Source organism: Lissotriton helveticus, chromosome 5_1 (assembly GCF_964261635.1).
Source record: "Lissotriton helveticus chromosome 5_1, aLisHel1.1, whole genome shotgun sequence".
Taxonomy (NCBI): domain Eukaryota; kingdom Metazoa; phylum Chordata; class Amphibia; order Caudata; family Salamandridae; genus Lissotriton; species Lissotriton helveticus.
Genome location: NC_136065.1, coordinates 239,808,504 through 239,834,482, shown reverse-complemented (window position 1 = coordinate 239,834,482; position 25,979 = coordinate 239,808,504). Strand labels below are relative to the sequence as shown.

At 45.9% G+C, this 25,979-nt stretch overlaps 1 protein-coding gene across 2 annotated transcripts in view; it reads left to right on the top strand.

Moving 5' to 3' along the window:
- The window catches only part of NSMF (NMDA receptor synaptonuclear signaling and neuronal migration factor), a 226,443-nt gene that overhangs the window by 118,711 nt on the left and 81,753 nt on the right, over window positions 1–25,979 (top strand). The window contains exon 5 of one of the 2 annotated variants that reach the window (XM_078642103.1): window positions 25,764–25,832. The exons of the other annotated variant lie outside the window; for it this stretch is intronic. Within the exon in view, the coding sequence (XP_078498229.1) occupies window positions 25,764–25,832 (69 nt within the window). The remainder of the gene's footprint in view (window positions 1–25,763; window positions 25,833–25,979) is intronic. 2 annotated transcript variants of the gene reach the window in all.

Here is a 25,979-nt window from a genome sequence, read left to right as displayed (position 1 = left end):
TCTTGGACGCTCATGACGAGCTCAGCTTGTCATGAGCCACGGCGCTCGTCATGACCGCGCCCGTTAGATGGAACGCTCGCACACTGGGCTGATTCCCCTGCTGTGCTGAACGCTCCATTGGAACGGGTGCGGTCATGACGAGCTCAGCTCGTCATGAGCACCGGAGCGCCGTTGCTCATGATGAGCTGACCTCGTCATGAGCATGGGGGCGCTGTACGCGCGCCCCCCAGCACAGCGGGGGAATCCCGCCAGCGGCGAAGGGGTTAAAATGTTATTCCCTGTTTTTTCTTACTTGTGATCTTTATTAGTCGCATTTCAGGCCGATTCTACAAATATGTTATTTTTGTGATTGGTGTGTACCTCTCCACGTAAACTTTGCTTTTAAGCTGTACATTTACGAGCTAGTAAGTGGTGTTTTTGTAATTACTTTTTTTTATGTAAAATGTTTCATTTTCTAATGATAGCGTTCTCATGTGATGTTTGATATATGGACGGCCTTAATAAGAATTGTGCTGCTGGGTGTTCATTTGATTTCTTCCATGCCATGCGTCCCTGCTCTGCCTTTCCAGTGCTGTGCTATGTTTGTCTTTTTGTTATTGCCTTTGTCCACGCCCGCTGAAAGCTTGCCTGGTTTATTTATAGTTTAATTTACATTTTCGCTAGCGTTGCTTGTAAATTATATCTGATGGATACAGCCTTGCCGGTGAAGGGGTGACGAGACTGGCTCCCTCTGTGTTTATCAAGATGACGAGACTAGCTCCCTCTTTGTTAATCAAGAAGCAGCCGAGGAGGTGGTGGTAAACGATGCATGGAAGCAATCTGGAACAACTCTCTTGAGTTTTCATTAGGTCTCGCCTGTCGATGCGCATGCGCATCGAGCAAGCGAGACTATAGGGGCTCATCCAGACTTTATCTAACTTGCAAGGAATCGTGGCGATTCCTTGCAGTGCCCGTGACTTTTAAGCTCAATGCGCATGTGCATTGAGCTTAAAAGCGCGTGCACATGCACCCAGCCACCTACTCTCTCTCTCAGCCTTCCCACAACTCCGCCCCCTCACTACTTGATTGCACGGCCGCTAGGCCGTGCCTCCCCTACTCTCCTCCCCCCTCCTCCTCTCCTCCCATGCCTGCCTGCCTCAACTCTCCGCCTCCCGCCCCCTCCCCCTAGTTTATTTACAACGGATGCATGCAAACATGTTTTTTCAGATTGCAACGTTATTTTCTGCATTTGAACTGCTGAATGCTAAAGCTGACATGGATTGCAAGGAGTGGCGGTTTGCTCGGAGCCGAGTTCAGTCCTACACTGACTGCTTGGCTTCTTTGTTTCACACACTACAGAAAACATGGTGAAGGGAGGGGGAGGGCTTGGAGCTGCGAGGTTTGTCCCCTTCCGGTCTGACAGCCGAGAACCGGATTCCTGGGTTGCTGTTCGGTTCATTCACTCCAGGATCAACCGCCTCCTGTCCCGCCCCCTCCCCTGAGTCATCCTGCCTGCCCCTTCCCGCCGTGTCGCATTTCTCCTCCCCCCTCCCCTCTCTTCCCTCCGTCTTGTTCTTCTTGCTCACTTGTCACTCTTTGCCCCTTACTTCTATCCCTTCCTTTCTATTCCCTCTCTGAACCTCCTTCTATGCCCATCTCCTGTTCCTTTCTTTTCTCCAACATTTGCCACGTCTGCTTTCCTCGTCTCCCCACACGTTTGCCTCCCTTTACCTCTGTTTCCTTAGCTCCTCGTTTCTCCCGCCTACTCTCACATCTTTCTCTTTTCTTTCTACCCTCTCGCCCCCACTTCTCTTCGTGCTCATCTGTTCTCCACACATTTCTCTCACTTAATTCATCAGTCATTCTCTCTTTGTTTCTGCTTACTGCCTCAATCCAATCGCTTTACTTTTTCTTCTCAATTCCGCCCACACCTCTTTGCATACACATTTTCCTAGTACTTTCCTCGTTACTTCAACCCCGTTCTGCGCGCACTTTCGCTCTGTCCATTTCTCTACTATTCCTTATCTCCAAACTCCGCTTCAGGGTCCTGCTCCGCCATCTCACCTGCTCTTACCCTTGCATTTTTTCTGCGATTCATCGTCTCTTCTCTCTCTTTTAGTTTTATTCCTGTACACTTTGTATATTCTCCCTTCTTGGTGCTCGGCTCAGGTTTTACCAGACTCTCCCGCGTCACCCCCTGTCCTCCTGTTTTCCTACGGCCTCTTTCATTCCCCATTCTCCCCGATTTTCTTCTCGTAGACAACTGTCTGCCTTTCTCCGCGTGCGCTCCTTTCTTCCCTCCCACGTCCCCAGAGGAGCTCCCAAGGTGAAGCCCGGCCACGCTCACCTCACTGCGGCCCATTAAGTGCTGTATTTGTTCTGGTCACTGGTCAAGGGCTGGGCCGTGCCGCTACCCCTGGCAGCTCCCGCTGGGGCCGCATTATCACGCACTGACGCCCAGCCATTTGTCACCACTTCCTTAGCGGATGAAGAGGGGCTTCTGGGTTTAGGCGGGGATGGGGGGAGGACGCCAGTCAGCTATTATTATGAAGACCACCTATAGAAACCAATTCAGCATGCCGCAGGCTCTTTTATTGAAACACACTGCTAGTCTGGGCGCCCGCACGTGACGTGACTTCATAAATCCTTTAATATTTATATATTTATTTTTTTAGCATCAGAGCCCTAAAGTCCCCAAGCATGATGTCCAGGGGAGACAGCATGGGTTGAAGACCCTTCTGGCCCTGGGGACACTACCAGACTGAGAGAGGCTCTGTTTGGGTGTGGTGCTATTGTATATGTGTATGGTGTTTACTTATGAATCACCTGTCCATCTCGTGCTGCGTCACAAGAGGCACAGAGATGACGGTTGAGAATGTTATTACTTATTACAGCATGGCGTTCTGACGTTTGGCCGGTTGGGGTGGCTGTTGGAATGCCTGTGTTCTGACGATGACTTTGACGAGAAAGGATTCGGTCTTGGGTTACTCCTGTATGAGACCTAATACATTCTCCAACTTTGACTGCTTCCGCTTTTTGTCTTTTAACTCCACCCAACAGGTGCACTCAAGTCCGACAGTGCCCTCCACAGTAGCCAGTAGATGGCCTTAGTGACGTCAGATGCACTGCCTTCTGTGAGTGATGCTTGGTTAGGGCAGAGTCTGTAAGACAGGTATGCTGCCCGAGGAATATGGTTATGACTCACTCGCTGACGCGCACAGCAACTCTGCTGACGCGTTTAGCTGGATTTTAAATTGCGTGCCTACAGTACAATCGCACAACACTTTAGTACAAGTATTGCGTGTCTACTCTGCAATCTTTTCGCTGATGCGCACAGCAACTCTGAGTGCAGTCTCTTTCAATCGCTGACACACACAGCACGTTCCCATCTAATTGTGTGTATACAGTACAACATATTATATCCTATGTCTTCATTAACAATATAGTGTATCTGTACTGAATATATATCCAGCATTTCAGACTGCATTTCAGAGCTTTTAAAAATGTTTATGGCTTTTTTTTTTTTAAATTCTTTAGCATTGGCTACAGGAAACAAAAATGCTAAAGATTTACAAAAAAAACCCATAAACAATTCTAAAAGCACTAACTCTAATGCTGCGAGACCTATTGCATTTTCAATGCTTGTTTATTTTGCAGTGAAAGAAACAACTCCTAATTTGCTTGTGTACATCTTCAAAGTAGCTTTACGGTTTAAAATACAGTATCAACAGTGTTTCTTCATTTTGTGCATTTCAAATAGGTTTTTGAGGCATTTTATTTACTGATTTGTTTAAGAGCTTAATCAATGTGATTGTTTAGTGTTTAATGCTTAAGGGTTTTGGGTATTCAATATCATAGTTTGATGTGCCTCCGTTATATCTTATTTCATTAAAACTCTTTTTTTCTTCATTATCATGTATTAAAGGACTTCCAGATTATAAAATCAGACTACCAGTTTTACAAAAAAACATTTTAAATAAGTACTTCTCAATGCAGTGCTATAATGTGCCTATTAGGGTCAAAGCTTCGTTGTTAATGAAATACGCTTTTGTTGAATTTTGGAGAGACTTTATCATATTTTCATTCAATAGCCCATCCTTGGGTGTGTGCGACTGTTCACCAGTGGCACGTGAAGTAACAGTAGATGTTGTAGCACCCAGGATAATGCTGCATAGCTAAATACTTATACGGTCCCAAAGGCAAAAGCTATTGGCTATGCCAAAGCTCATCCAAGTGTGCATCTTAGTTAGTATTTCTGTGAGACCTAAGCAAGGAAACAGTTTGTCACCAGTTCTCCATAGATAAGGGATGGAATCATGAATGAAAATATAACGGTTTTGATCTCAAAAGTGTTCCTGATTTTTAATGATCAATATATTTTAACCGTCTGGGAAAGGTAACTATCAGTAATAGCGAAAAAAGTAACAGCCCATAACAAAGGCAACATGAGAAGGGGGTAAAAGTTTGGCCATAAAAATATTAGGATAACCTCCATGAGACGTCAATTGGCACAAGGGCGCGGCACAGAGGCTGCATACCTCTTAGCTTGTATCTCTCACCAGTGTGACGCTCAGTACTCAACTCTCTGAACCTGGAGGACAGGGTGACCAGATTTTAAGAAGCAAAAACCGGGACAGGCCAGACATAAAAGTAGGGCGTATGCCATAAACCATACTTCTATGTCTGGCCTGTCCTGATTTTTGGGAGAATAAAAAAGTCTGGTACATTAGCTATGGAAAGACTTCTAGCCTCAAAAAATTCAGGTACGTTAGCTATGGCAAGACATCTAGCCTCAAAAAATTCAGGTACATTAGCTATGGCAAGACAACCTGACTACCCCTGCCTCCCCTCCGCTGCAGCATGCATGCAGCCGAGATCAACCCACTGCTGCCTGAAACAGATACATTATTTAAGGAAAGCATACATTTTATTCTTCCTTTGCAGGGTGACTTGACCTTTGTCCAAAAATCCGGGACATGCATTTAAAATGAATGAAAGCGTCGGGACACCGGGACAGTCCTCTGAAAACCGGGATTGTCCGTGGAAATCCGGGACGTCTAGTCACCCTACTGGAGGATGCTGAAGGGACAGATCACCCCATCTGCACGCACCCCCCCACCCCCACCCACACACACCCCTCGGCAGGTGGAGTGCCTGGTACATACAATGAGGTACAGTCTGAGATGGTGGCACTACTCACACAGCAGGCATGCGACCTTCATGCCGCGTCCTTGACGCAGCTGGCAGACATTTTGCTGCCTGCAGTGCACAGCGTAATTAAACAGCTCTTTGTCGAAAGACCACCCTCCCTCGATTTTTTGGCTCCTGCCACTAAACTATACTGTGTGACAGAAGGCCTGGGAGGATTCCTAGCTAAGTATGCATTTCTGTTTCCCCTGCAGGTCAGATACTTCACCTTCTGCAAATTAATCTACTAAAAAAATGCCTGCTCAGAAAATATGCCTCTCTTGAACAAAACTGCTGGGCTTGCAGTATGCTGGTTTTTTATGACAACTCTGCGTCCCAAATCTGGCTCAGAGCAATCCTGTTTAGCGTGACTACGAATTCTCAATTCCACATCATTGTCCAATACTGATACCTATCAGAAACAAGCATTGGCACAGCCACTAGATCTGGCGCTGGCTGACAGCATTTTGGCTTTTTCATTGCATGTTTTGTTTTTTCATTGTTTTTGGAAAACTTTCTTTTTTAGGAGATGGCAGAACTCCAACAATTTAAAAAATAAACACTGGCTAACAGGTAAACTACTTTTTTGGTCTATCAAAGCACACTCTGTCATACACGTCCATGGTACTGAAGAGAACTACTTTGGGTGGTTGTGCTCTTTATGACAGAGCAGAATATTCTGAATACATATAACGTTAGTAAAATCAAAACACCTTGGCTAACACCATACCTAAAGAAATGTGGCATTGAAGATGCAGTGAATAGCAGTTCTGCAATAGGATTATTACAAATTAGACAGGCCAATCTCTGCTCCCACCTCTAAGTGATGTTCGAGCAGATGTATCATTGACTAGGTCCTGTGTTTAGTGATGTATTTGCACAGCTTCTGTGACACGACCTGTCAAATCTTTGTGCTGTGATTATTATATCTACCTGGAACCCTTCAAGGTATCAGAGCTAATATGCCCCATCCGTGATCATCCATGCCTGCATTTACATCTCACAGGGCCAGTTCTGCAGTCCTATCCCTTGCCATTGCAAAACAGTAGCATTTTGCAAAAGGGCCATTGGGGAGCATGCAGACATCCATGGACCCTCTGTCTGCTCCCCAGGGCCGACAGTTGTCATTCAAAAGCAGAAACTGTCTCGGACAGCTATCCCTGTGTGAACAAACCATTGATACACTTTCTTGCATATCACAAGTAAAGCGAGAGCTTCTTTTTGACCAACCCATTTCTTTGCGATTCACAAGGAATTGTAATGTTGATGTTGGGAGTCACAGAATCTTGCCTCTCACAGCGCCATTGTAATATAATGCGTTTGAGTTTTTCACTTAGACAACGCCTCCTCAAGTAAGGTGTATTGCATTACAGTGCCATAAGGCCATCTCACTAGGAACAAAAAGCCTATTGTAAGCACCTGTTTTACAGTAAAATGTAGCTAACAATATGGCCCAGCCAGTTAAGCACTTGCTGCTGGCATTTTTGTGTGTGACCTGCGAGTCATTACTTGCAATCCCAGCAGGGTTGAATCAGTGCTATTCTTCTCAGATTGATACATTTAAAATTAATAGGGTGGTAATAACGCCTGTTATATGCAAAGCTATGAAACAGCTAAACTGTAGTAGCACTCGTGAAATTAAAAGCATCCTATTATGTTCAACCTGCCAATCACAGGTTCGAACTCCAGTGAGAGTCCATGAACCTCTTTTAGCTTCAACAGTTGCCTTTTGGAAGATTCAATGGTTCTCTTCGCATTGCTCACACCTTTGCTCTGCGACCCATCATCCTGATCCCCATACAATCGTAACAAATCATGCAAAAGCGAGTTTTCCATTCCTAGCTGTGATTGGTTGTAGTCCCAAATTTAACCTGAAAAGCTGAATAACCTTTAGGCCTTTCCTGGCATTTACAATGCAGCACCTGGCTACTAGGTGGTACCTCAGCAATATTACTTTTAAGTGATAGAAAACACTGTGATTCGCCTGAGAATAAAAGTACGTGGATGGCGGCTACAGAACCAAAGATATATTTTATTCCTCAAAAATGTATGTGAGTAAATATGACTGCAGATGATTCCTTCCCGAGAGCACTTGTGGTATGATTTTGCCACATACCATGAGAAGTCTCTTTACCGTGTGCTTACTGTGAGTTTTTGTGGTGCTACCGGCAGTGTTGACACAACTGTTCATAACTTTGAGAATGGCTGGAGTAGATTAGATCAACTATTGGCACCTGTTACATACAGCAGTTGCTAATTCAGGCAGCTGCCATCGGATGACACTGTTTTCTTCACAACTCCATAGTTGTTTTTAGACTGGGGCTGGCTTGAAAGGTGCATTGAGTGTGTTACTGATTCTCCACAGGCCCTGAGCTTCTAGACTTTCACAATGAGCACTGCAAATCAAGCCAGCCAATTCACAAAACCGTGTGGTACCTAGATACTGAGACAACTTCTTGAGTCCTTATCCAGACGTCAGACGATAAGATAAAAAAATCGAACAAAAATCCATCCTAAATGTATTCTAAAGGGGGCTCTTCTCAATTCAAGTAGATGTTCATTCCACCACTTGACTCCAGTACCTTGAAGCAGTTTTCCGGCCTGTATTTTCCTTTTAAATTTGTTGTGCGAATGCTGGCCTGTGTCCTGACTCCTTATAAAACATTTGCGAGCGTAGGGTTTCATTATGGAACTTCTATAACTGATCTCTCGGAGGAATGACATTGGAGATCATGACCAGCGCCCAGAAATCCTTATAGCTATTGAATGGGAAAGTATGCAGTGCTTCTTCCTATTCTCTTAATTCCAGTAACTTAACTAAATGCTTGATGGGAGTTTGTTAACTATGGACACTCAGTACCTTTTCAAGACTCTCTCTGCGATAGGATACACACTGTAGTGTGGATACTCTCAACCTTGTTACCATACAGAATAATTATTCCTACTTGTCTTTAAATACTACCTTAGTGTCATCTTTCGTATCAGGTAAACAATCTGCATTTCCTCAATGCTAGCAAAATATGGAATCCTGACAGTTCACTTGGGCAAAGACTGGTGAGTCCATCTCTCAACCTGGGGATAAACCTAAGAGAGGAACCAAGTGCGACCAAAGTAGTGGCCCTATTGAAGAACTGACAGGAGTTACCTTGCCAAGGCATCTTCAATGTCACTATAAAACTGGATGCAGCTCTTAGCCTCACAAGCATCGTCTTCTACGCAACACCACCTCCAACATTCCAAAGAGGATATCACGGATCCTTCAGCTCTGGATCTCAAGGGGACATTCAGCACAACTAAACACTACATACTCATACTTTTCATATTAAAAACAATAGAAACCCTGGCAAAATACCCTGCAAATTAGTAAACAAAACAGATTCTTAGAGCCCCATTCTATACACGTAAGCATATGGTGGAAGCCATGGACATGCAGTGTGGTTTCATGTGTATACCTATTAGGATTTAGAACTATTGATGTTTCGTTTGATTTGGTTTTCATTTTTTATTTCTGTTATGCTATATCCTACCTTAGTGTCCAATCATCGGGTCTGGAGGACTCTAAGAGTTATTTATGCCCAAAGACTGAGAAAATAGAGCCATATTCCTGTTTACACTAAAAACGAAGTGTAGTAAAGAACCACTACATTTAGGGGTTTCCAAGTATGACTTTATTTCATCATAAGTAAAAGGTGCTCCCAGCTTGGCGGCAGTCACGACTCTCTCAACATTCTAACACACACTCCAGGAAGTAGAGTGGGCCGTACCAAGAGGGAGAGAAGGAGAGGGGTGGATAAGGAGCAGAGGGGGAGAAGTTACAACACACCTTCCCCCCTAAGGGAAACAGAGGAGAGGGAGATAAGAGGCTCCCGGCAGGGGAGAAGGGAAGACAGCAGGGATGCAGGGTGAAATAGGTGGAAGTAGGGGAAGTGGAAGAGTGGTGGGGAGGAGGCGGGTATGAGGGAGAAGTACAAAGAAAGCAGGAGTTAATCACAGCAACCAGAAGACAACTAACTGTGGCACTAACACTAAAACTTAAGTGTGGAACTGGCAGGAAATAGTCTAAGGCGTATGGTCCCTTTGGTCCACTTCTGCCACCCCGCCTCGATGCCTACAGCGGGATGAGTCTGGAGGCAGGGGTGGGAGGCAAGAAAGAGTGCAACCTCAATGTTTCCCTTAGGCTCCTCTGAGTGTGAACACAATGTGCGGAGTATTCCGACTTGAAATTTTGTGCTCCTCCACAAGTCTTCATGTATACATCAGGAAGAGTGTCTAGGCAGTACCACTGTATTAGTCCTTGGCAGTAACTGGGCCCCGACACACCCCGCCTGAACCATCAGACCTGATAGGGCTCTTTCTCTCTCAATGTCATCCACGTTGACTAGTCTGGTCCCTCTCCTACCCTCCTTACCTTTGCAGAAGGCAGAGTCCAGACCTTTTCTTACTCCGTTTCAAACCGTTCCGATCGTTGTCATCAGCCTCAGCTGACCTTAGTCTGTCATCTTGCTCACTTCCTTGAGTCCCCTGGAAGAACTCTGTTGTATTTCCTGGGCCACTGCATTCCCGCTTGCTGAGATTGTCATCGAGTGGACCCTTCTTCCCTGACATGCCTTTTAGTGAGATACCTTTTAGCATTTCCTGCCTTTTCCCACTCTCACTCTTCATCTCACCGCCGTGATGCCATGGAAAATATTTAGCTTTATCCTCATCCTTACCCTCCGGCAAACTTAAATCCATTGCTCTTTTCAGTCCACCATAGTCCGCAATTTCATCCCTCATTTCAAAAATGAACTCATCCAATGTGGAACTTTGCCTCATCTCACTGCAAATAAAGTGGTTACTCTTACATTCTATTTTCCCTCGATCGAAGGTTTCATTTTCTGTGGACTCTCCCTTTCTCTTGAATTCTCCGTTTTTCGCAAATTCACTTCCTCCGCCTTTCCTCTCGCCTTTCTTTCGTATTTCTCTTTCATCCACCCAGCTATGGTCCGTCTCCATTTTTCTTTTTAGTACATCCTTTACTACTACTTTTCCACAACCTTTATTGCCTGCCGTGTGAGCGATCCATGTTTCACCATTGGTTGTAACCATGTCGGGCACTCTCCCTTTAACTGCTTTCTCTCGCCCCTGTCTGTGGGGGTCGATAACTCTTTCTTGTTCACATTTGTGTTCATATTCCTCCATCATTTTGTTCCTGGACTCTGACGATGTGATTCTTAGCCACGTCCCTTTGTGCTTGAATGGGTTACCCTTACATTCTATCCTTTGCCGTTCCTTATTTTTGGTGATAACATTTTCTCCTTTTCTTTTCAAATTTCTTTTTTTCCCAACTATTCCTTCTTTGTCATTTCTCTCATGTCTCTCAACTTCTTTTCCAAACTCTTTATTGTATGCAGTTTCTTCCATATCACACGAACCCTTAGATGACGGCGCATGAGTCTTCTGTGCTTCACTTTTAGTTCCCTGTACTCTTTGTATCAGCGCCCATTCAGTCTCATGTTCTTTACTTCTTCCCTTATCTTTTATTTTCAATTTCTTTAGATCCTTCCACCCTGGCATGGTGGATCCTCTTTCCGTTATAAATAGGGTACTCCAAGTATCCTTTCCCTTGTGCATTAAACCCTTTACTGTGTAACCTATTACGTTGAAGTTCTTCTCAGTGTATGTTTTTAGGGATATGTTGGTCTCTTTAAATTCATCCCCATTTTCTTTTGCTAATTCTCTATTCCATTCTTTCTTGTTAACCAACTTATATTGCTTTCCTGGAACTGAGACCATTTCTGTCTTCACTCCGCCTAGGGAGGTGGTACACTCCGGGTTTATTTTCCTAGTGTTAACTTCCTCTTGGTTATCCATTTTATCATTGATCACATCAACCCTTTGTGCCTTTACCCGCGAGACTTGTTTTCCATAACCATCCCGTGCGCACGAGATGTCTTTATACACATTTCTGTGTGGCCCCTTCGTGAGCATTTTCCTCGTATCGCAGTACATCTTTCGTCCTTCAGTTCCTAGACTGTGAAAGGCTGTTTCAGCCCTTTCCTCTGGTATGAGAGCTACATTATACCTTAGGGCTCTCTCCATGTTATTTTCTAAACTATATCCGGGAATTCACGTGGAGATGTGATGTCCACCTCGAGCAGACAGAAGTGGCGGTAGAAGTGCACCTGGAAGAGCTCTCTGTCGCCCTGAACCAATTGATAGTAATGCCTTGGCTGTGAGCACTGGGGGTTCTAAAATGTGAAGGTCAAGTTACCTACTCCACCTTCTATTGCCCTACTTGTTCCCCCTCTCTGAAATCACTGAATAAGAGTTGAACGCGCCGTCCGTAGATTAATGGCTCTAGAGAATCCACTGTCACAGATGCAGGGAATTGGGGTGTCCCTGGAAGGACGTACTGCCTCTAGTCAGTAATGATTCCGCCACAGAGGTTCACTGCACACCCCTCACACAGCTCAATGCACTGCTGCTGTTCAGCTTCTTTTGACTACCACATAACGTGGTACATTCCCCGCTCCTCCCAACATTTCCAAGGCTTAATGCGACTGTGAAGTAAAGCTAAGGTCCAATGACGATCACTTTCCTCCGAGATTCCTCACACAATACTTTCTTCCTTACTCAGATAATTACTAGTGTACTTTCGTGAACTTAAATTTCTAGGAAGAGGGGACTAGCTCACCCCGATTTCATCTTCATAAAACCTTTTGTTTCTAGTCACAAATTTTCCTCACAAGGTCTTACCTCAACCAACAGGCTCCCTCCCTGGAACAGATTATGTCAGAGAACGCTTCTCAGAGAGGTGCCGAGCACACCGTCTCCTCAGCACAGCTCACAGCAGAGGCCGTGTTTCAACCTTTTCCATTTCTCTGTTGAAATCCCCCGTTTTATTTTTTACCCAGGATCTCAGCTGGCTCTCAGTGTCCACTTGACTAGGAACTGCCCCGGCTTGACCTACATGCCTTTCCGCATGTCACCTCTCACCTCTTAACAGAGCTTTATCCCACGGCGGAACCGCTTTATATTCCTACGCTTCAATCCGTTTTGTTTTCTCTTCCACTTATTGAACCAGTTTATGTTAATTCATCAGTTACAACTGCTCACCCCACGAGCTTTCGTCTCTGTCACAGCTCTTCGACTCAGGTCTTACTTCTCCTCACACATTCACTTTTCAAAAGAACGCCCGATGCAGATCATTTCTCCAAATACTTCCGTTGCTACTTTCCATGAATTTCTCTTTAAGAGCCGAATCCTCTACTTCTTGACCAAGGCTTTTCTTTAATTCACTTCACAACGCGGTGGGAACAATCAACTGTCATTTCATCTCCCGCTCCGCTTTGAGAGGTTAGGTTCCGCTGCTACACACTCAGGGGTGTCTACCCTAGTCCTCTTTCTTTGTCTTCGCCCTGCTTAATGCTGTAGGGAAATGACGCGATGCTCGGAAGAATGGCGGCGGTGTTCTCGGGTAGGAGTTTCTATCCTCAGGTGAGGACTTTGGCGTTTTCCTGAGCTCAATGTACTTATTTTTTTAACAATCACCTCTGTCGTCCACCACTGAGCCCAGCTCTTCACATGCCCCTAGCCGGCTCCCCACACAGGCTTCCGCCGCGAATTGGGTCACACTCCTTCCCCTTACACACGGACTTTCACCTTATCCTGTGCTCCGCTCAGCTTTTATCCTTAGTTCCCACTGGTCTCCTCACGATAATTCGCCAATTTTAAAGCCCCACATTTCGGGTCTTACTCCTCTTCACCTCCTAATTCTCATTGGAACGCCCGACCTAGATCTTCATTCGCCTCAGTTGCTCAACGTAACGTACTTTCATCTACTACCTCATAACCAAGGCTCATATTTTCACTTCAGTACGCGGTGAGAACGATATCATCAATTTCGTCTCCTGCTCCGCTCAGCTTTCCACTAAAGCTTCAGCTGCTCACCTGACGAACCTTCTCTTCGTTCAGGGTTCATCCACTCGGGTCTTACTCCTTTTCAGCATCAGAGTCTCCTTTGAACGCCCGACGCAGCTTGTTCACTCATTTCTTCATTTCATTTCAGAAACTGGTTGTTCGAACCAGAAACCCCAGCAGACATCAAATCAGGAGGAAACAGTTATTCCTTCACCACACGGCACCAGTTCGTTTACCCAAACTTCACACCCGACTTCCATTTACTTTGCAGAATCGAGAATCTTACGTCCCCCGAACGGGAACACATTAGGGTACAGTCTGGTTACCGGTCTGCTCTCCAGTGAACTTCAAATTTAATCAATGAGTCCTTCATTTCAATTAACCACTCCGCTCAAGCTTCAAAATGTGTCCAGGGGGGATAGACACCCAGCTGACCCTGGCTCAGCTCCTCGTCCTCGTCGCCAATAAATGTAGCAGAGGGGGAGAAGTTACAACACGAAGGTGTTATGATTGTTAAGATGGTCCATGTTTTGGCAATGGAAAACCTTTTGCACACATTGTAAGATAGCGTTTGTTAGTCCTGGATTTTACTAGTGGTATTATAGTGGCTGAGGCTATTTGACAGCATTGTTGTTAGTTTCTTTGTGTGCCTTGGAGAGAGGTCATTGCAGTAGTTTTCCCAAACACGTATCATTGCCCAGTGTAGAGTTTAAGGAACCCCGAATGGTTTGTAGTTTATCCTGTCAGTTCAGGTGGCAATCTTATCACAAATCCCCTGCAGTAAATATTCACCAGAAAATGAAAAGCCCCAAAATGTCTTCAAATTACAAAAATAAACAACAGCTTCCTAAATTAGACATACATATGGATCATGGCAAATGCTTTGCCAGTTGAATAAAGGTTGAACATTAAAGTTCGTGTCTTACTAGTATTCTGTTTGTGACCTGGCGCCTTGTTTGATATATAGATCCTGCTGAGTCTGCTGTTTGTGCAGGTGATTTCCACTTATTGTACAACAGAGAACTGCCATGTGGAGTTATGGTTGCTCGGGTTTGGTTGTGCCTCGTGTTGTAGATCGTGTAGCGAAAAGAGAAGCTGTAATGACTCTAGTGTGATGGCCCTCATGCTACAACTTTTATTAAGCAATGCACCAGTCTGGCAGACAAAGCTATTTTATAAACATAGACCCATTTATTCACTTATTCTTGAAAGTCCATGGACTTCACAACAGTCCAAATCCAGGAATGTGCTTATTTGTATTCCTCTTCCTGAGGCTTTGGATTCAAGCTTTTCCCCTATCTGACGAGCTGTGGTAGTTCAATTAAAAGATCTTTACAAATCATTGAGATGCTGGAAGTCAGGCCATGAAAAGATGTTGACTGCTTGCTGTGGGGAAAAAGAAAGTAGGGAATGTAACCACTCATGTGTACAAGAAAGGGTGTCTTTTACATGAAGGAAGACCTCTGTTCCTCCCTTTTTAGGTTTCGACCTGGCGAAAAGCTGCGCCGCGCAGCTTTTCGGCGCAGGTCGAAATCTTTTGAGTTACACTGTGTGCTTTAGTTCAGCCTCTCTCTTCCATTGGCTAGCTCCATAAATGGAGGCTAGCCATTGGAAGACAGAGGCGTCCGTCATGCACCGAGGCGACTCGTGGGCGTTCCTGGGATGTTTTTCTCATCCTGCCTCTTTTCTGACGTCATGTGGCTGTGGGCGTGTATTTTTTTATTTTTTTTTGTCCCGTGATGTTTTCGTCATTTTGAAAGTGCCTTTAGCAGGAGTGGTTGGCGAGAGCCGCTAAGCGCTTTTCTTAAACCTATCCCGCCCCCCTCCCGCTGTCCGTGTGCCCGTTCCCCCCCCCGATGTCCGTGTCTCCGGCCTGCGAGCTCGGTAAGGTGCTGCGCCGCCTGCACACTCACCTCCTGCTGCACACTGGGTACAAACTCCAGCCGCCCCTGCACACACTACACCCCTGCCACAAATCGTGCGAACTAGGCATGGGGCTGCTCCGTCTTTTTTCACGTGTCTGCCATCTGAACTGTTGGTACTCACTTCTGCCCTCACTGTGGACAGTTGCTAACAGTGTAGACCAACCATGTCCTTTGATTGCCATCACATTCGTGCTCTGCACTCTTCAGTTAAGCCGGGCCACTCCTAGTAGTTGAGCACCGTATATTCAGCCCTTGTATTTTTGCACGCCAGTGACCTTTTTAGGTCTCGCCTGTCGATGCGCATGCGCATCGAGCAAGCGAGACTATAGGGGCTCATCCAGACTTTATCTAACTTTCAAGGAATCGTGGCGATTCCTTGCAGTGCCCGTGACTTTTAAGCTCAATGCGCATGTGCATTGAGCTTAAAAGCGCGTGCACAGCCGCCCGCATTCCTCCGACACCTTTGAAGTGAAACTTAGCTTCACTTCAAAGGCCCGGCTTGTTCACACCCACATGCCGCTCTGCCCCGCTCCGCCCCCTCCCCTGAGTCATCCTGCCTGCCCCTTCCCGCCGTGTCGCATTTCTCCTCCCCCCTCCCCTCTCCCCTCTCCCCTCTCTTCCCTCCGTCTTGTTTTCTTTGATGCTGGTATTGCTGGCAGCGGCATTGCGCTTGGAGGGACAGCAACAACATAAAACTGACCATGAAGTTAATCACAGGACCCTGCAGCCGAAGGCTTCGTGCACTGAGCCCTCCCGGCATACACATAATTTTATCGCTCTCTTTCTCTCGCGCTCTCCCTACATCTATAGCTCCCCCTCCCTTTCTCCTGTCTTCCTCTGTCTCACTCTAACTGTGTTCCTCCCTCTGTCTCACTCCCCCTCTCTTTTTCCTCCTCTCTCCCTCCCTCTCCGTCTCGCAGCTTAGATTCACGTTTCTGCCTGTTTCACTCTCTCTTCCAACTCTCACCCCCCTCTCCATTTACTTACACAAATCTCGCAGATACCCCAAGCAGCGGTGCACGCAGTACCAATCCTTCTGTTATGCCACATCTCGCAGCTTAGATTCTTTCGCTCTTTCTTTTAACTCTCCACGTTTCTGCCTGTTTCACTCTCTCTTTTAACTCTCACCCCCCTCTCCATTTACTTACACAAATCTCGCAGATACCCCAAGCAGCGGTGCACGCAGTACCAATCCTTCTGTTATGCCACATCTCGCAGCTTAGATTCATTCGCTCTTTCTTTTAACTCTCCACGTTTCTTCCTGTTTCACTCTCTCTTTTAACTCTCACCCCCCTCTCCATTTACTTACACATATCTCGCAGATACCCCAAGCAGCGGTGCACGCAGTACCAATCCTTCTGTTATGCCACATCTCGCAGCTTAGATTCATTCCCTCTTTCTTTTAACTCCCCACGTTTCTGCCTGTTTCACTCTCTCTTCCAACTCTCACCCCCCTCTCCATTTACTTACACAAATCTCGCAGATACCCCAAGCAGCGGTGCACGCAGTACCAATCCTTCTGTTATGCCACATCTCGCAGCTTAGATTCATTTGCTTTTTTTTTTAACTCTTCACGTTTCTGCCTGTTTCACTCTCTCTTTTAACTCTCACCCCCCTCTCCATTTACGTTTCTGCCTGTTTCACTCAGCCACGCAACGCCACTCAGGCACGCAACGCCACTCACGCACGCAACGCCACTCAGCCACGCAACGCCACTCAGCCACGCAACGCCACTCACCCACGCAACGCCACTCAGCCACGCAACGCCACTCACCCACGCAACGCCACTCACCCACGCAACGCCACTCAGCCACGCAACGCCACTCAGCCACGCAACGCCACTCAGCCACGCAACGCCACTCACCCACGCAACGCCACTCACTCACGCAACGCCACTCACCCACGCAACGCCACTCACCCACGCAACGCCACTCAGCCACGCAACGCCACTCACACACGCCACTCACACACGCAACGCCACGCACACATGCAACGCCACTCAGCCACGCACTGCCACTCTGCCACGCAACGCCACTCAGCCACGCAACGCCACTCAGCCACGCAACGCCACTCACACACGCAACGCCACTCACACGCAACGCCACTCACACACGCAACGCCACTCACCCACGCAACGCCACTCACCCACGCAACGCCACTCACCCACGCAATGCCACTCTGGCACGCAACGTCACTCTGGCACGCAACGCCACTCACCCACGCAACGCCACTCACCCACGCAACGCCACTCACCCACACAACGCCACTCACCCACGCAACGCCACTCACCCACGCAACGCCACTCAGCCACGCAACGCCACTCAGCCACGCAACGCCACTCAGCCACGCAACGCCACTCACCCACGCAACGCCACTCACACACGCAACGCCACTCACACGCAACGCCACTCACCCACGCAACGCCACTCAGCCACGCAACGCCACTCAGCCACGCAACGCCACTCAGCCACGCAACGCCACTCACCCACGCAACGCCACTCACCCACGCAACGCCACTCACCCACGCAACGCCACTCACCCACGCAACGCCACTCACCCACGCAACGCCACTCAGCCACGCAACGCCACTCAGCCACGCAACGCCACTCAGCCACGCAACGCCACTCACCCACGCAACGCCACTCACCCACGCAACGCCACTCACCCACGCAACGCCACTCATCCACGCAATGCCACTCACCCACGCAACGCCACTCAGCCACGCAACGCCACTCACACACGCCACTCACACACGCAACGACGCAGCAACAAACACGGAGGAATAACACACCTTTACCGCACGAACATTCACATCAATTTGGAAAAAGCCCCGTTGACGCATGTCAAATGCAACGCTACGTCACACAACGTAGAGCTGCGATTGGCTAAAAATTACGTAACGCTCATAATTACATCACCATCAATTAAAAAATAGAACGCTAACATCCCTTACGTAACAAACGTAAAGGGAATACATTGCGTAATACCCTTTACTAGAACAGAAAAAAAAAAACTTTTAATTACATACACTAAATAATTTTAGAAACGTATACACAAGCCAAGTGCGACCAAAAAACACGTACGGCAAAACGGAACACAATCCATGGCAACAAATACACCGAAATAGCAGCCATTGATAAAATAAAAATCAAATGCAAGAAGCCAGGCAGAAAGTACATGCGAGCAGAGAGACCTAATAAAATAATTACATTAGCTTTACAATAAGCAAATCAATAAACAAAAGTATAAAAGTCACAAAGACACGCTTCAATATTATGCAAATTAATTTGTCATTACCTGTCCATCGTAGCAGCTCATTCCCTGAAATAAAGAAAATATAAAAAAGAAAACACACAAAGAGAACATACACAGTGCATACATAAAACTTTTCACTACAACAATAAACAAACAAAAAAAAAAACTGTGCACGCACTACCAATCCTTCCGTTATGCCAGATCTCACAATCTTCCATCACACACGGAGCTGCTCCAGCACAGGCAACGGCAATGCAAGCTTCACTCAAACACGGAGCAGGTACAGCACAGGCAACAGCATTCCCTTACACATGGAACAGGTACAGCACCGAGAGCTGCAGTGCAATCTTCCCTCACACATACATCAGGTACAGCACAGCCGGCAGCAGTGCAAGCTTCCCTCACACACAGAGCAGGTACAGCACAGGCAGCAGCAGTGCAAGCTTCCCTCACACATAGATCAGGTACAGCACAGGCGGCAGCAGTGCAAGCTTCTCTTACACATGCAACAGGTACAGCACCGACAGCAGCAGTGCAAGCTTCCATCACACACGGAGCAGGTATAGCACAGGCAACGGCAATGCAAGCTTCACTCAAACACGGAGCAGGTACAGCACAGCCAACAGCAGTGCAAGCTTCCCTTACACATGGAACAGGTACAGCACCGACAGCAGCAGTGCAAGCTTCCCTCACACATACATCAGGTACAGCACAGGCAGCTGCAGTGCAAGCTTCCATCACACACGGAGCAGGTACTGCACAGGCAACGGCAATGCAAGCTTCACTCAAACACGGAGCAGGTACAGCACAGCCAACAGCAGTGCAAGCTTCCCTTACACATGGAACAGGTACAGCACCGACAGCAGCAGTGCAAGCTTTCATCACACATACATCAGGTACAGCACAGGCGGCAACAGTGCAAGCTTCCCTCACACACGGAGCAGGTACAGCACAGCATACCCTCAGACCCTCACCCTCAACACCTCACCCTCACTAACTTCACCCTTATCACCTCACCCACAATTCCACACCCTCACTCACCCTCACCATCACTCACCCTCACTCACACTCAACACATCACCCTCATCTACACTCAACATCACCATCACTCACCCTCAACATCTCATCCTTAACACCTCACTCTTAACACCTCACTCACCCTCACTCATCCTCACTCATCCTCAACAAGTCACACTCACTCACCCTTAACACCTCACCCTCACCCTCAATACCATTCAACACCTCACCCTCACCTTCACTCAACATCACCCTCACTCACCCTCAACGACTCACCCTCAGTTACACACACTAACACTCAAAAACGCAACAGCACTCTGCCTCTCCATCATTCACACTCTATCCATCATTCACACACTATCCATCTTTCAGAAACTCTGCATCATTCACCCACTCACCATCATTCACCCAATCTCCATCATTCACCCAATCTCCATCATTCACCCAATCTACAGCATTCACCCAATCTACAGCATTCACCCAATAGACAGCATTCACCCAATAGACAGCATTCACCCAATCTGCAGCATTCACCCAATCTGCAGCATTCACCCAATCTGCAGCATTCACCCAATCTGCAGCATTCACCCAATCTGCAGCATTCACCCAATCTGCAGCATTCACCCACTCTGCAGCATTCACCCACTCTGCAGCATTCACCCACTCTGCAGCATTCACCCACTCTGCAGCATTCACCCACTCTGCAGCATTCACCCACTCTGCAGCATTCACCCACTCTGCAGCATTCACCCACTCTGCAGCATTCACCCACTCTGCAGCATTCACCCACTCTGCAGCATACACCCACTCTGCAGCATTCACCCACTCTGCAGCATTCACCCACTCTGCAGCATTCACCCACTCTGCAATTTGAGGAATGTTAGGCCATTTTCTTACACATAAAGAAATTTCAGGACGGAAAACAAGGGGGTCGACGGAGTATAGCATCAGATACGTTAGACACAAAAAAAACTTAACATCATTGACCTAAAAGGATGCAAGGATGTTAATCAGTCTTCGGGCCAAAAAGTAAATTTAATTCGTACGATATTACAACAATATTACACAAAGGAAACAAATACAAATATGTGGCAGGAAGCGAGGACGAGGAGATACAAAGACACAAGTGAAACAGGCAACTTTTTCGCCGGGCAATAAACAAGCACTATTCATCCGGAGAATGGGACGGTTTAAAGACAGTAGTCAACAGTTACACAAAAAACCGGACGCATACAACAATAGCACTTCTTCTCACGGAATTCCGTCTAATATAAAGCAAATATGACGAAATAAACAAAAATTCAGAAACAATCAAATTTTTCAGAGGGAAATAAACAAGAACGATTCATCCGGAAAATGGGACGCATTGAATACAATAGTCGAGATTTACACAAAAAAAGAAACGCTTAACACAATAGCATTTATCCAGACGGAATTAGTTCAAATACAATAAAACATATTACGAACATAGAAAGAGTCAGTCACAAAAATCTAACGAAAAATACATTAGTTCACTGTACATGTCGTTCATACATTGCTAAAAATACTACAGTCAGCAAAGACACAAAGTTTCATTTCATACTTCAAGTACGTCAATAACAAATTATCCGACTACTTCAGCATCACACAAAAAAATAATAAAAAAACAACTTACATCAATATATTACAACACATTTACCACTTCGAAATGAAACAAACCCCTTTTGTATGTCAAATTACCAAAAAAAGGACATTAATACATTACATTACAGTTTAACAAAACATATGCATTACACATCGGCAATAAAAAACACTACTTTATGTTACATTACAAACATTTACAAATATTACGAGTGAATTAAATAAATTTAGCAAGTATTTAAATTTTACATAGTATATATACTACATTACATTACATTAAAATAAACTTAGGAATACATTCTTACCTGTCAAACGACGCAGCAACACCACCGGGACAAGAACACGCCTTCCGCGCACCAACATTCTCGATCAATGGGGAATTCAACGGTTGACGTATGCAAATCGGAACGCTACGTCAAAAACGTCGCGCTCCGATTGGCTAGAAAAATACGTAAACAAAAAACACACACAACTCAAAAATAAACTAGACCGCTAAACATAGCAGACGTCGACGTGACGCTATACGTCGGCCATTTTAAAAAAAAAATAAAAACGAGACTACACAAACATGTTACAAAACATACACATAGTTAGTACAATACATACACATTTAAAATTACATACTAATATACACATAAGACTGAAGTAATACAAAGGGGACACCTTTAGTTACAAACAACACATTACTTAATTATTATTAACATATACACACACTCTTAACATCACCCTCACACAACAAAACTATCACACTCTTTCACACACGCTCAGTAACGCTAAAACAACCACGCAACGCCACTCAGGCACGCAACGCCACTCACGCACGCAACGCCACTCAGCCACGCAACGCCACTCAGCCACGCAACGCCACTCACCCACGCAACGCCACTCAGCCACGCAATGCCACTCACCCACGCAACGCCACTCACCCACGCAACGCCACTCATGCACGCCACTCACACACGCAACGCCACGCACACATGCAACGCCACTCAGCCACTCACTGCCACTCTGCCACGCAACGCCACTCAGCCACGCAACGCCACTCAGCCACGCAACGCCACTCAGCCACGCAACGCCACTCACCCACGCAACGCCACTCAGCCACGCAACGCCACTCACCCACGCAACGCCACTCACCCACGCAATGCCACTCACCCACGCAACGCCACTCACCCACGCAACGCCACTCACCCACGCAACGCCACTCAGCCACGCAACGCCACTCAGCCACGCAACGCCACTCAGCCACGCAACGCCACTCACCCATGCAACGCCACTCACCCACCCTCAACCCCTCATCCTAACTCGCAATAACCCTCCCTCACCCTCACCCTCACTCACTCTCACTCTCACTCACCCTCAACACCTCACTCACCCTCAACACCTCACTCACACTCAACTCCTCACTCATCCCCACCCTCACTCACCCTCAACACCTCACCCTCACACAGTGCAATAGGTCTCGTAGGATTTTTAGTTACAGCTTTTACAATTGTTTATTGCTTTTTTGATTTGTAATTCTTTAGCATTGGCAAAAAAAAATAAAAATGCAAAAGATTTACAACAAAAAACCCATAAACAATTCTAAATGCACTAACTCTAATGCTGCGAGACCTATTGCATTTCCAATGCTTGTTACTCTAGCTGCATGGGTTCGAATCCCACCTCAGCCACTTATTATCTTTTTTTGTTGTTGCAGTTTTTATACTGCTTGAACTCGACCCCAAGATATCGGAGCGCTTAACATGAGCGCCAGTTGCATTATGGAGGGACACATTCATGTGTTTTTTTAGGCACGGGTAGAATAAGCGGTTTGCCCAGAATCACACTGATGTTGAGCCTCTAGCCAGACTCGAACCTGGATCCGCAGCTTCAAAGTCGGCCGATCTGGCCGTTAAGCCACACCCTCTTGAGGCATACTCCTAGTAGTTGAGCACCGTATATTCAGACCTTGTATTTTTGCACGCCAGTGACCTTTTTACTCTAGCTGCATGGGTTTGAATCCCACCTCAGCCACTTATTATCTTTTTTTGTTGTTGCAGTTTTTATACTGCTTGAACTCGACCCCAAGATATCGGAGCGCTTTACATGAGCGCCAGTTGCATTATGGAAAGACACATTTATGTGTTTTTTAGGCACGGGTAGAATAAGTGGTTTGCCCAGAATCACACTGATGTTGAGCCTCTAACCAGACTCGAACCTGGATCCGCAGCTTCAAAGTCCACTACATTCATTCATACCCCCACAACAGACATACATCCATCCCACTCCATCCATCCATCCCACCACTCCATCCATACATCCGCCCCACTGCATCCAACCATCACACTCCATCCATCACAATCCATCCCACTAAATCCCTATTTACATCCACCACCCCATCCATCCATAGCCTCCCTCCATTCCATCCATACAAAACATCCACTCCATTCTGCCAGCCATCCCCTAATCCATCCATATATCCATCACCACACTACATTCATTCATAACACCACACCATACATCCATACATCCATCCATCCCACTACATCCAACAATACATCCCAAAGCATACATCATTTAGCCACTCCATCCATACATTACATTCCAAACATGTAACACTACATCCAGACATCCATACTATCTATCCATCCCATAAACTCCATCCATCCATCCATCCATACACTACTACATACATACAGCCAAACCACAATTACAAGTGCAGGGGATGAACAGTGCTAGTGTGAGTTCAGAGTGATGAGTGTGTCTTTGATAGTGCAGCCCATTAAGGTCATACTTATTTGTACTGGCCATGCTTGTTTCTTAACTTCCTGACATTTTGACGCAGCGTGAACACATTACTTTTTGTGGTCCAGCCCACGTAGTTTAACTTGTCTGATTGCAAAAGGCCTACTGTGTGCCTACAACCTGTCCATTGCTTACCATTGGTTGTGTTTATTGTCAATCTCATTTATTTGCTTCTTATTCGATTACTTTTTTTGTCTCGGATTGTACTCCGTGAGAGTGCATAGGTTTATCAGCTCTTTTCTTCTGTCCCCAGTGTGATCCCACACAACATTTCCACCCCCTTATGTTCAATGTTTCTCTCTCAGAGCTGTTGGCAATGTAAATAACAATACCATTTATTTATAAGTAAAAAAAAAAAAAGAAATGTCATGAGCAATGCCAATAGCTCTAACTTTTCCAAAGGCGAAACCATTGCATTGTAAATGCTTGTTATCAGTTGTTGTCCTCTAATGCATTACACCACCCTCTTCCCTTCTCACCTAGCTCATCCTCCTTCTTCTCCTCTGCAACGGCGATCCTCTTGTTTCTACATTGTTTCACTTCCAACCTCCTCTCTGTACCGTCTCTCCCACAAGTTGTTTCCTTTTTAACCTAACTTTCTTGTCTTGTTTTCCTTATTTCTTTCCTTGTCACGTCATCGAAGAGCATTTGGCATCATGGATGGTGATTTTTATATTTTGATTGTTTATATGATATTTTGATATAATAAAAACCAAAGTAGATTAATGAAAGAAGTATCCAGCAAATGATGTCAGGATAATGAACACTCGGGTTAATGCTTAATCTTTTTCCGTTAATACAGAACAGTCTCATTTTAGATGGAAACTTGGTGTGCAGGGACCAGCACATGAAAAAAGAGGGTTTGCACATCCGCAAAGCTCTGCAGCTCAACTTTGGGTCTAATAACCATAAGCAAACTATAAAACCACAGAATATTCTTTACCAACAGGTTCCCTAAACTTAAGGCAGCCTTCTTCATGCTGCTGAGATGAGGCTAATTTGCAAGGTTTTTCCTGTTTTATGACAGCCTAAAAACAGTTTAAAGCAAACGAATAGCCTTCATAAGTCAAACCTGATAGATGCAAAATCCTAAAACTGTCTTAAGCCAGAACAAAACATTTGTAAACCAAGTGCATCATTTCTGTCTTAAGGCAGTCTTTTGGTAGTATTATGTCTGGAAGAATTGTTTGTAAATCAGGCCCATTGAACCGAAGCTTTTATATTTGAAAGGGAGCCAGACTGTAATATAGCTCCCCTCAGCACCTGAAGGGGCGGTTACCGACCCACTAGCCAAATGCTGTGATTGTATTTGAGAAAAAAAAGTATCTCCTTTAAAAGTGGTATGTGGGTCAGTGGTGAGACCAGAACTACTTCCTTGACCCACACCTAGTCATCTACAGCCTTGTTTCACAGGAGCCCAGACAGCCTTATATGCATCTAGTTTGTGACTGTGTATCTTGTAAAAATCCCAACCACTGGACTAATACATATCTTTCTTTCTTTCCTGCCTCTGGGATGAGCAGAATATCGTAAGTATTTTTCCCTGTTATCTGTTTGTTTGATGACGACAATAGCATGAATGTAGTAAAGATCAATCCATTCTACAATGACAGTCAATATGAAGATAACATTTTTCAAACCATCTCCCACCTCTCATGTTCAAATCACAAAAGTGCCCTTGCCAATTTGACCTATTGCCACCCATGACCTGTCCAGCATTGCTTGTTTGCGGAATGTCTGTCCTGTCTGCTGAATGTACATTGTTGTGGATACCATCTGCAGGTGGGAGGTTGGCCAAACAGACGTCTTCTGGATTATCCACCTTCCACTGGTTCTGATTGGATCAGAACATTTTCGAGGAGGACCCTCATGAGACATCTTCCTCGCTTCCACATTCTCTTCCCCTCCACCTCAACACTCACACAGCCATGCCCAAGCAGCTTTGCTAAGCCTAATTTGTCATGCCAGTCGTGTTTGTTTATCTCCCGCTCTTTATCTCTGTTGTCTAGTGGGAGCTCACTGTCTGTCTGTTTCACGTCTTAACTGGTCCTGGTGTTCATAGTTGGTTAACCACTTAAAATGGTTCCTCAGGGCCTTCAGGGGCTACGCAGAGAGGAAGAGAAGGAAGCGGGAGAATGATTCTGCTGCCGTTATTCAGAGGTAGGGCTGTTTTCCTTCCCACTGACTGTCAATAGATGAAGAGTGTGGCTGGGACCATTTTGCCAAGCCTGAAAGCCTACATATGCCACTTATGCTGCTGGCTGTGTTTCTGTTGAGATGGTGGGAAACGCACAACTGTCCCAATGA